Source organism: Tachysurus fulvidraco, chromosome 8 (assembly GCF_022655615.1).
Source record: "Tachysurus fulvidraco isolate hzauxx_2018 chromosome 8, HZAU_PFXX_2.0, whole genome shotgun sequence".
In the NCBI taxonomy this organism is placed as follows: Eukaryota; Metazoa; Chordata; class Actinopteri; order Siluriformes; family Bagridae; genus Tachysurus; species Tachysurus fulvidraco.
This window is the reverse complement of record NC_062525.1, coordinates 6,442,923-6,455,142: the sequence shown is the minus strand read 5'-3', so window position 1 is coordinate 6,455,142 and position 12,220 is coordinate 6,442,923. Positions and strand designations below refer to the sequence as shown.

Genomic DNA, 12,220 nt, shown 5'->3' with positions numbered 1-12,220 from the left:
ACTGTGATAACCTCAAGACTTCAGTGTGTTTTAGGTGTTTTATGTTGTTAAATACTTTCCTCTTAATGCACGTCTTTACTTCTTTAATAAAGTGCAAGTCTAGCCATACCGCCATTGTACTGTACAAATACTTGTAAACCAACATGAAGGTTTTTTTTATTTACTATAATTCTCTTTTTTTAATCTTTATTTTTTTAGGGTGTTAACTGCTGCACTGTGCGGCCAAGACGATTTCCCTCCACATTTGATTAGTGACATCGCTGAGCTTTTACATCAACATGATGAGCACAACATCCACCAAATTCACAAATGAGCTGGATGAACACAGATAAATGTAAGATAAAAAAAGTAGATTTCTTTAAAAATCTATTTTTATTTTACAGTTAAACTCCTTTTTTAAAATAAAATAAAATAATAATAATTAAATAATTAATTAATTTAAAAAAAAAAAATCCTAGCAAGTGACAACATTTGCTGAGGGGTAAAAATCAGTGTTGCTCCCCACAGAATTAAGTGATTTTAAACTATTAATAGAGATTTTCGATCAGGACATGTACAGTACTCATTAATATTCTCAGGATGATCTCAGAGAGCTCCTAATTTAGCTTAAAGTTTTCTAACTAGGAATCGTATCTTAAGAGTGATTCAGGACCAATCACAGGGCAACACCGAGCAAGGAAAATACAACAACTTTTGTCTTAGAGAGGAGGTGGGGCTTAAACCATGTTATTGTGTAGAACACATTCTTTTGAAGACTGGATTGTTGTAAAATAAAAATAAAAACCTCTGGTGTGTTATAAACCTTTACTTTGTCTTTATGTTCATTATATTAGAGATGCGCTAAAATCTGTATAAATGTAATAAATGTAATGTAAATGTAAACATCTCAGACACAGAGCAGAAATGTCATAGCTCCAAATTTATAGCATTTCTGCCACTGAAATTTGAGCTGAAATGCAAGAAAGATATAATTTGTCTCTGACATTCCTGCTCTGTGTCAGAGATGTTTACATTTACATGTACATGCTGCTATGGCATTTCAGCTCTAATCTGGTCACAAAAATAATCCCTACACAATCTAATCTGTATCATCTTATTAACTCACTGTCATTATTAAATATTGTATACAATACATTTCTTCTCCTTCTTCACCTTTCAGCACATTTTCTCCTCTGCTAAAGAAACTTTTCATCCTCTTAAAGTCCTCCTCACTTCTCCTAACACTGTTTGACCTTATGAGCTCTTTTAAGGGTTACGATGCTTTATGAAGAACGTTTTATCTTTACTATGATCTTCTTTTACAGTTCATGGGGAAATGCCAAAAGTTCTAAGAATTTTCTTAGAATTACGCCACTAGGAGAAACTTAACATTAAGAATCTTTATGAATATGGACCTAATAGACATATTTTTTTACCTGTTTCTCTCTGATGTAAATCTAAGGTAAAGACATACTTTTATTTTTTGAATAATGGAGTAATGTCAGAGGGTGGGGTTTTCCCTAACGTATTACGATAATATATATATATATATATATATATATATATATATATATATATATATATATATATATAATATTTTTAAAGAATGACTTTGGCACAATCTACACCTCCCATCTTTCTTTTATTTATCATTATGAAATGGTTATAAAATGATAAAATTATTCCTCTAATTGTCTTCTACTGTGGGCACATTTTTTAAAATTTATTCTATTATAATATGTATTAAAAAGTTCAATGACCAGGCAACAGATGAACCAATTTAGTTGAGTTTTATGATTTGACATCTGTTAGATATGTTGTACAGAGAGGTTTAATTCATGCCTCTGCCCTCTGTACATGGAGTTTACATGTTCTCCCAGTACACTGGGCTTTCCTACCAGTTCTCTGGTTTCCTCCACCAGTCCATCCAATGGAACCGGCTGGCATCTCTTAAAGGTCTGTAGTGTGTGTGTGTGTGTGTGTGTGTGTGTGTGTGTGTGTGTGTGTGTGTGTGTGTGTGTGTGCTCGTTTGATTGTGTGTGTATGTGTATATATATATATATATATGTGTGTATATATATATGTGTGTATATGTGTGTGTGTCTGTGTCTGTGTGTCTGTGTATGTGGTTTTGTGTATGTGTTCGTGTGTGCATGCGTGTGTTCGTGCGTGTATGCGTGTGTCCGTGTGTGTATGCGTGTGTCCGTGTGTGTATGCGTGTGTCCGTGCGTGTATGCGTGTGTTCGTGTGTCCGGGTGTGTATGCGTGTGTTCGTGTGTCCGTGCATGTATGCGTGTGTTCGTGTGTGCATGCGTGTGTTCGTGTGTATATGCGTGTGTTCGTGCGTGTATGCGTGTGTTCCACCATGACCAGGACAAAGCTCTTAGAGAAGAAGAATGAACTCTTTACCTCATGGCTGTTCTGTGATCTGTCATGCCACACGTTTGTCCATCCACACACATTTATCAACATACATCTAACCACATCCACCAAACTCCAACACCATATGAACATATCGACCTGACGCCATACTTTATCTAGAGTTCCACTACAACACTCCATAAGGTCATGACACATGATTGAAAGATTCCATCACAGAGGCAGTGATCGCTGCATTTCACAAATCCACAAACACCACGTATTTGGTCAGTTGTTTCTCTAATAAAAAAATAAACACATGTGTCAGGGTGGGTTTGGGATTAAAAAATACGCTCTGTCCATAATTTGGCTTAGTCATAGTTCGTCTTTCACTGTGTACCCCAGTTTGTACAGAAATAATAAAAAAGGAATAATAATATTAATAATATTAATAATAATGATAATAATATACAGATAACAAATTAACATATTCATAAATATAGTATAAAAATAAATGAGACATGTCAAAGCATTTTGGAGCAACTACATCTGACATCTGGATTTTTTCTCATTCAGACATGGCTTTACAGCTGCATTGCTGTGTGTGTGTGTGTGTGTGGGTGTGTGTGTTTGTGTGTGTGTGTGTATTTATACAATGTCATAAAGAGTTTGGTATTTGCTTATAGATACTATATATACTGATTTTATTCCTATTCTTAGTTCACAAAACACAGCTAAAGCTGATATGTGAAAATAAAGGAAGTAACCCTGAAATGAGTTTTCATGTCTGGGAGCGGGTGGGGGGCAGGTGGGGGAACTAGTGGTGCAGAGGGTTTGGTGGGGTAGTTGAGTCCTCCTCATGAGCAGATGATGTACGATGGAAAAAAAATAAAGCCCCCTTTTACCTCTGTTTATCAGACATGCAATGACTTGAAGGCTCTATCTCCTTGTGGGTTTATTATGAAGCACAGTAGATTACAGTAATGTACAAATCACACGCTCCTCTTCCTCTTCTCCGGGTGATGTGTGACGCGGTTTTACAGGATGGTAGAAGCCTGAGGATCGTATCTCTGACGTCCTACACACAGACAGAAACCTAGTGACCTGACAATTCATCACTCAAGACATGATTAATGTCTGAGTCATGAGTCTGATATAAACACTGTACTAAAAGCCTGTGGCCTCATCAAACTTTTCCATACAGAAAAAAATCCCAAACAATTTAAATTGAAATTCTTAAAAAACTCTTCCAAATGGTTTCATTCCTTTTTTTGTTTTGTTTTGTTTAATTCTACCGCTGTTTAATTCAGCTTCTTTCAGAAAGTATATTAAAAAAAACAAAATTGCTGAACAATTGAATTTTTAATAAATTATAATACAAATTATGAATATATAAGAAAAGCTCGCTTTGACAAAATGGTTCCTTTGAATAAAAGCAGCAGGTAAATGATCAGGGAACAAGACAACACAACAGGCTGTGGGGCTATATGAAAATAGAGAATGCCAAGGGATGAGAAGTGTGGCAATTTATTACTGAAGGATAATTTATTACTGAAGGATAATTTATTACTGAATGTCACATCATGACAAACTTGTTAGATTTAAATGTAAGGAAAGAGACAAATTATTTTCTGTACTTACTTCTGTACTTTCACAAAAGCTGTGATAAACAATGCTATCGCTCTCTCTCTCTCTCTCTCTCTCTCACACACACACACACACACACACACACTTACTCTCATTCTCTCTCTCTCTCTCTCTCTCTCTCTCTCTCTCTCTCTCTCCCTCTACCTCTCTCTCTCATTCGCTCACACTTTCATTCCGTCATTCTCTCTCCCTCATTCTCTCTCCCTCATTCGCTCACACTTTCGCTCACTCATTCGCTCACACTTTCACTCACTCATTCGCTCACACTTTCACTCACTCATTCCCTCACACTTTCACTCACTCCCTCACTCATTCCCTCACTCACTCACTCACTCATTCCCTCACTCACACTCTCTCTCTCTCTCTCTCTCTCTCTCTCTCTCTCTCTCTCTCTCTCTCTCTCTCTTTCTAGCTCCCTCACACTTTTGTTCTCGTTCTCTTTCAGTGTAAATTTCCTGAAGACTTTCCAGAACTTAAATGTGAGACTTCTCCTTCACAAACATCACCACATCACTGATTAGATGCTTTACTTTGTTAAACATAACATATTAGTGTGTGAGCATCAGTATTAACTCATGTTCATGTTATAGCCAGAGGTTTCTGAGAGCTGTTAAACTATAATAATGAACCTTTTCTGATCAGTCAGTTCAGATTAAAACCCTCAGGTGTGGGTTGTTTTGTTAGAAATACAGTACATGTAAACACAAAGACCTCCTGATCAGTACAATGCTAACAATTGGAATAAGGTTGACTTTATGGTCAGTGACGTTATTAAATCAGTGACAGGAACACCACTGACGTTGTGTATGGAATTTGTATTAGTATGAATATATTTGTATATTGTGTATGATTGATGATGAACTTACCCAGCATCCACTTCTTCAGAACAAATTCTTGCTTTTCTGTAAGAAAAAAATAAAAGGAACATTATTTTGTTAAAATGACCAAGATTTTACTCCTAATGATCATAATTACCCCATCCTGTTTTAAATTACTCTAACCACTTTATCTCTAGTTTGGGTTATTATAGACTTGTGTTTATTCATTTATTAATTAATTTATTCATATTTTCGAATGGTTTCATTTTTTATTATTATTTATTCTTCAATGGAGGGTACATTCAGCTTTCTTTACTTGGCATGTGAGCGTAAAATAAAGGACATTTTACCTCAGAAAAACATACAGAGCCATAAAATAACACAAAACCAAACACATACTCTATCATAAAGCCACAACTTTACTGTAAACTGTGACCATTTGCTTTGTGTTGAACAATTATCTTCCTAATGCATCCTGATGCCTCATGTGGGGTTTTTTCTTCTTATAGTTTATTAGCATTATGTGGAAGATGCCCGTATCCAGAGAGATTTATTACATCTATAGAACCGAGCAGTTGAGGGTAAAGTGTGACACCCAGAAGTGACACCCTGGTGGTGTTGGGATTGAACCTATTGTTTAGTAGTCCAACATCAAAATAAATGTATACATCAGAGTTCATATTAAATGCTAAACTACCCCCTTTTTATTCCCTTTTTGCAATTAACTAGAGCAGTTGGTGCTCATGCCTAATCACAGGGCAGTGTAGCACACTTGGAGGTAGCTGCTATCTGCCCTCTTCCACATACTGTACATGAAGCCATAGATACTGCGATCGACAGGAGAAACTGTAACACCATCCCTCACAGATAGAGCTTAGAGAGCACAGCTAATTTGGCTTTCTTGGCTCATGGCTATGGATGGCTCGGTTGTCATCAGCGTTTAAAGTCACAATCTCCTGACAATAGCACGAAACCATTAGTGACTTTTTGAAGGGAAATATCTTAATTGTATTGTGCTGTAATTATTTTCGCTGAAACTGTATTTCTCTGTCATCCTCACATATTCAGTCTGAGAGAACCAAGCTGGGCTTAGCTCTCTGTGCAAGCCACACTTACCACGATTACAAGAAAATCTCTGAATCTCTGCTGTTCCTAGTGTACATGCTTCAGAACTCGCTTCAGAAGACCAGAAAAAAGAAAACAACACACAAAGAACAGAAAAAGAGAGCGAACCCCAGCAAAAAAAACATGGACATAAAGAAACAATGCAAAAAGGTACAGAAGTGAGAAAGAAATTAATACAAACAAGGCCAAGTGAAAATGATCAAAAGCTTTAACACAGAGAGAGAGAGAGAGAGAGAGAGAGAGAGAGAGAGAGAGAGAAAAACACAGAGAAAAACACAGAGAGAAACAGAGAGAGAGAAACAGAGCCATGCTGGAAAAATATCAAACAGAAACGAATAAAATCTCTGGTTCTGAGAGACGGCGAAGACATGAGCTTAGTCCACATCAAAAAAACAGTCTGTTTAACACATCTCTCAGGCTGACCTGAATATAAAAGGCACATAATCCTGCAGGCTGTGGAGAAAATCTTCCTGCATGATAATGACAATGTCTGCACTGAAGTTTCTCCTGCCCCAAGACTGCCAGAGTGGGGCAACGTGGTGGGGGATGTGGTGGATTTAAGACAATAAAACGCAATAATGGCAGCAAAGAGCAAAAATAAAACAAGAGTAGCAATGCTGTGGGGTATATGGGGACAGTGTGGGATAGTAAGAAGTAAACATGGAGCTATAGGGGCAGTAGAGGGCAGCAGAGAGCAAACATGGGCTAGAGATGGCAAGGAAGAGCAATAGCAGATGGGATTATGTTAGCCAGACATGCTTGAGCTGGGTATTTAAATGGTTGTCTCCAGTCTTTTGTGGAACTTTACCTTCTTCTTGGCCTGTAAAAGCTCCTGGTAGGCACTGGATCGAATAAAGCGGCTGTATGAGTCGCTCTTCATCAGCTTGTAGATGTGCTCCTGAAAACAAAGAACAAGAGAGGAGGAATATAAACAAATGCACATCTAATTCTTAGAAACGTAAACATACACAATATAAGCTTTTTTTTAAAAGAAGCGGAGAACTGAATTGTAATTATATACTGAGTGTAGAGCAGATTGTGTCAGCAGAAGGCAAAAGTAAGGTGGAATACAGCAGTAGAGGGCAGTGTAGGGTGATAATAGGCAATTGTTGTGGAGTAGAGGTCAACGGGGGCAGAATGATGCGGTACAAGGCATCAGTGGACAAACTGGTTTAGAAAAGGGCAAATGAGAGCAGTAGGGATAGGTAGAGGACATATTTCAGTAGCAGGAAGCATTTTAGGGCAGTAGATGGCAGTAAAGGCAAAATTGAGGCAGTATGGAGCAGTAGAAAAAAATTTGGGGCAATGACTGGTTGAAGTGGGGCATATTGGAGGACTTGGGGCAAGTAGAGGACACACTAAAGCACCAGAGAGCAATTGGGAAATATAGGGCAATAAAGGCAAAATTTGAGGTCGCAAGGAGCAATAGATGAGTAAACTGAAATAGTAGACGGCAAACTGGGGTGTTAGAGAGAAGTATAGGGTAAATTAAGGAAGTTAAGGCATAAGAGGTAAATTAAGCCAATGAGAGGCTATAGGCTGAAAATTAGAGCAGTAAGGGGAAGTAGAGGCAGTAGTAATCTATTACCAATAATTAATTTTAATTAATCATTTGCTGGAGAACAACCCTTCATCACACTGTAACTCATCCCATCACACTGATCACATGTAACATATCCCTGTCACACTGATCACATGTAACTCATCCCGTCACACTGAACACATGTAAAACACCCCGTCACACTGATCACATGTAACATATCCCTGTCACATTGATCATATGTAACTCATCCTGTCACACTGAATCAGTACATGTAACTCATCCCGTCACACTGATCACATGTAAAACACCCCGTCACACTGATCACATGTAACTCATCCTGTCACACTGATCACATGTAAAACATCCTGTCACACTGATCACATGTAACTCATCACATCACACTGATCACATGTAACTCATCACATCACACTGATCACATGTAACTCATCTCGTCACACTGATCACATGTAACTCACCTTGTCACACTGATCACATGTAACTCATCCTGTCACACTGATCACATGTAAAACATCCCGTCACACTGATCACATGTAACTCATCACATCACACTGATCACATGTAACTCACCTTGTCACACTGATCACATGTAACTCATCCTGTCACACTGATCACATGTAACTCATCCTGTCACACTGATCACATGTAACTCATCCCGTCACACTGATCACATGTAAAACACCCCGTCACACTGATCACATGTAACTCACCACATCACACTGATCACATGTAACTCATCCTGTCACACTGATCACATGTAACTCATCCCGTCACACTGATCACATGTAAAACACCCCGTCACACTGATCACATGTAACTCACCACATCACACTGATCACATGTAACTCATCCTGTCACACTGATCACATGTAACTCATCCCGTCACACTGATCACATGTAACTCATCCCGTCACACTGATCACATGTAAAACACCCCGTCACACTGATCACATGTAACTCATCCCGTCACACTGATCACATGTAAAACACCCCGTCACACTGATCACATGTAACTCATCACATCACACTGATCACATGTAACTCACCTTGTCACACTGATCACATGTAACTCATCCTGTCACACTGATCACATGTAACTCATCCTGTCACACTGATCACATGTAACTCATCCCGTCACACTGATCACATGTAAAACACCCCGTCACACTGATCACATGTAACTCACCACATCACACTGATCACATGTAACTCATCCTGTCACACTGATCACATGTAACTCATCCCGTCACACTGATCACATGTAAAACACCCCGTCACACTGATCACATGTAACTCATCCCGTCACACTGATCACATGTAAAACACCCCGTCACACTGATCACATGTAACTCATCACATCACACTGATCACATGTAACTCATCCTGTCACACTGATCACATGTAACTCATCCCGTCACACTGATCACATGTAACTCATCCCGTCACACTGATCACATGTAAAACATCCCGTCACACTGATCACATGTAACTCATCCCGTCACACTGATCACATGTAAAACACCCCGTCACACTGATCACATGTAACTCATCACATCACACTGATCACATGTAACTCATCCCGCACACTGATCACATGTAAAACATCCCGCCACACTGATCACATGTAACTCATCCCGTCACACTGATCACATGTAACTCATCCCGCCACACTGATCACATGTAACTCATCCCGTCACACTGATCACATGTAACTCATCCCGCCACACTGATCACATGTAACTCATCCCGCCACACTGATCACATGTAACTCATCCCGCCACACTGAACCAGTACATGTAACTCATCCCGTCACACTGAACCAGTACATGTAACTCATCCCGTCACACTGATCACATGTAACTCATCTCGTCACACTGATCACATGTAAAACATCCCGTCACACTGAACACATGTAACTCATCCTGTCACACTGATCACATGTAACTCATCCCGTCACACTGATCACATGTAACTCATCCCGTCACACTGATCACATGTAAAACATCCCGTCACACTGATCACATGTAACTCATCCCGTCACACTGATCACATGTAAAACATCCCGTCACACTGAACACATGTAACTCATCCCGTCACACTGATCACACGTCACACTGAACCAGTACATGTAACTCATCCTGTTTCACTACACAAGTGCACGTAACACATTAGTGTGACCTGAGCATCTTCAAACGTGTAGCGTCCTGGGTCTTTAACATTCTGCATGGTCTTATCGTAGCTCTTGGAGTCGAGGTTGATGGCACTTGGGGCTCCGGGGGCCAGAAACTCATCCCAGATCTCCTGCACTTGATTGGGCACCTTACGGATCGGCTGCTTCTTAAGCTCCTGCACAGCAAGCCAGAACCTGTGACACACACACACACACACACACACACACACACACACACACACACACACACACACACACACACACACACACACACACACACACACACACACACACACACACACACACACACACACACACACACACACACACAATACACATAACAAAACAAAAACATTTACTTTTGTATAATGTGCATAAGACATAAGAAAATAAACATTTGTGAACATTTATGAACAGATTACGACTTATGCTTTTAAGAATAATGTTTAAAGACTACAGTACCAGGTGTATTCATGGTCTATGTAGTATTGTGTGAAGTTATCAGCACACTACTGGATACATTTTTGACAATTATTGCCTTATGTATTTCTTTATTAATAATAAGATATTTGTAGAATTTGTATTTGCTATAATAATGCTTAACCATTCATTATCAACATACTATAACATAACATACTGTACTATAGCATGTTTATAACAAGGGGATTGTAGCCATGAAAATGGTTAGAAATTGTTACGCTAATATAAAGATATACGAGAGAAATAAACGTGTGAGGGCGAGTTTCTCTTACCACAAGTTCTCTGAGCTGAATTCAGATTCCAGGAACTTCAGGAACTGGTCTCTTCCTACAGGATCCTTCAGAACCTCATTACACCCAAAACCCCAGCGCCGCACCCTCTGCTGAACCGGCTCCTTACTGAGAGAGAAAGAGAGAGTGAGTGAGTAATAGTAAGTTATCTTTCTAAACATGTAAAATGCCAAAAAAACAAACAAAAAAATAAAACCCACAACCATCAGATAAGCTGAACAGATTCATTTTTTTTAGTTTTACAATTTGCATTTTTGCCTGAAGGCTGAAAGACTGAATCCTGTTTAAAGACATACTAAAGTCTGCACATGACATGGATTATTAATGAACTTATTTATGAATCAATTTGTTAATAAATTAACCTTCTTGTTCATCCATTACCATAATGCTTTAAAAATGAGTTGACCTTAAACTAAAGGACAATTCATGCTGAAATTATTAAAGTGGCCCCCAAGTGCCAACCCAAATCAACCCACCCCTTCCCATATTCAGCAACCCACAAACACCTCACAAGTGGTGATCAGATTACTGAAATCTTCCCTGTGATGTACTGGCATCCCATGCTATGTGTACTTCCCCTTATGCCTCAGTGTTCTTGGGATTGGCACGAGGATAACATGCTTACTGAATGAATAAGTAAATGAACGAATGGACAGACAGTACAGAGAAGGTTTAGCGATGTTGACACACTCAATCCGCTCACCATGCTCAGGAAGAGAGGAACCGAGGGTGACGGATAGACATAGAGAGTTAGCGTTTAATGATGTTGACACAACTCTACTGTATGTGTTCAGCTCAGAGAGAGAGAGAGAGAGAGAGAGAAAGAGAGATGGATTAAAGGTATTGATAGGTGTCTATCTCTTGCCAGCAGCAGGTGTGAGTGATAGAAGAGATGAATTCACACGTGACAGGAAGATAAGGTCATTTCTAAGCAAATACGCCTCAGTAAATATGTAAGCGCAGGCGACAGAACAGGCTGATCTGTAACCTGGTGAGTGTGTGTGGTCTTCTCGTACGACTTAAATATAGCCATATTATACCACAGCACTGCTAAATGGATCTCTGATTAGCCAGATTATCGGTGGCAGTGGTTCGTTTTCTGTAACAGCACATAGAACATAGTGACAGCTGTAGAATTTAAATACTGTAAATGCACTCATCATTTCTATCATAACAGCTTACACGTAAAACATATGCAATTGTTGATATAGTGAAGCTTTTTTTTCTTTTTTTTCTCCAGTTTCAGTTTGGTGTTCCAATACATTGACACATCCAGTGATTTTATTGCTCCAAGTCACCAATTGAATCTTAACAACGTTTATCAGTGGGTGGGGGGAACTACAACTAAAAATCACTTTTCTTGCTGCTAAACATTCTGAAGGGAGATTTAATGTTTGTGTATAACATTAAGGAGCGTATATCCGACGGAGATGAAGGTAAAGCAGAGTGTGCTCTTTGCCACCGATCACGTTCACTCTACTGTCTTCACCCCTAACGGTAGAAGTTACACGAATCGCTCCATATATTTGCATAAAGTGGAACTTTTTTCAACTTTGTTAGTTGTTCTAGTTCCTAAAGTTGCCGGAAGTCAGTAGCGCTCACTTACAAGGAATGATCTCTGGTTACTGTCGCTTTGAGTCGTTGTAAGTGTGAATGCAGCATTAAAGCAAGAATGAATAAAAAATATGTTGCAGTTCATATTGGTATAAAAGGAATAAAGCACACCTGAATGTACTGGGAAAAAAAGCAACACTGGGTAGGTAGCAGTAACTCTGCTTCATGCCAAGCTACA

The 12,220-nt window shown here is 39.0% G+C and overlaps 1 protein-coding gene across 3 annotated transcripts in view; it reads right to left on the bottom strand.

Annotated features, from left to right (window-relative positions):
- Nucleotides 1–2,216: 2,216 nt before the first annotated feature.
- Nucleotides 2,217–12,220, bottom strand: part of rgs7b (regulator of G protein signaling 7b) — a 97,993-nt gene continuing 87,989 nt past the window's right edge. The window contains exons 14-18 of one of the 3 annotated variants that reach the window (XM_047817915.1): nucleotides 10,411–10,536; nucleotides 9,667–9,853; nucleotides 6,736–6,825; nucleotides 4,851–4,886; nucleotides 2,217–3,415 (exon numbers count right to left, since the gene is read on the bottom strand). In XM_047817915.1, coding sequence (XP_047673871.1) covers nucleotides 4,866–4,886; nucleotides 6,736–6,825; nucleotides 9,667–9,853; nucleotides 10,411–10,536 — 424 coding nt within the window. In that variant the 3' untranslated portion in view covers nucleotides 2,217–3,415; nucleotides 4,851–4,865. Of the gene's footprint in view, nucleotides 3,416–4,850; nucleotides 4,887–5,181; nucleotides 6,826–9,666; nucleotides 9,854–10,410; nucleotides 10,537–12,220 lie in introns of those variants that run through there. The other 2 variants (XM_027132719.2, XM_047817916.1) reach the window with 2 other exon arrangements.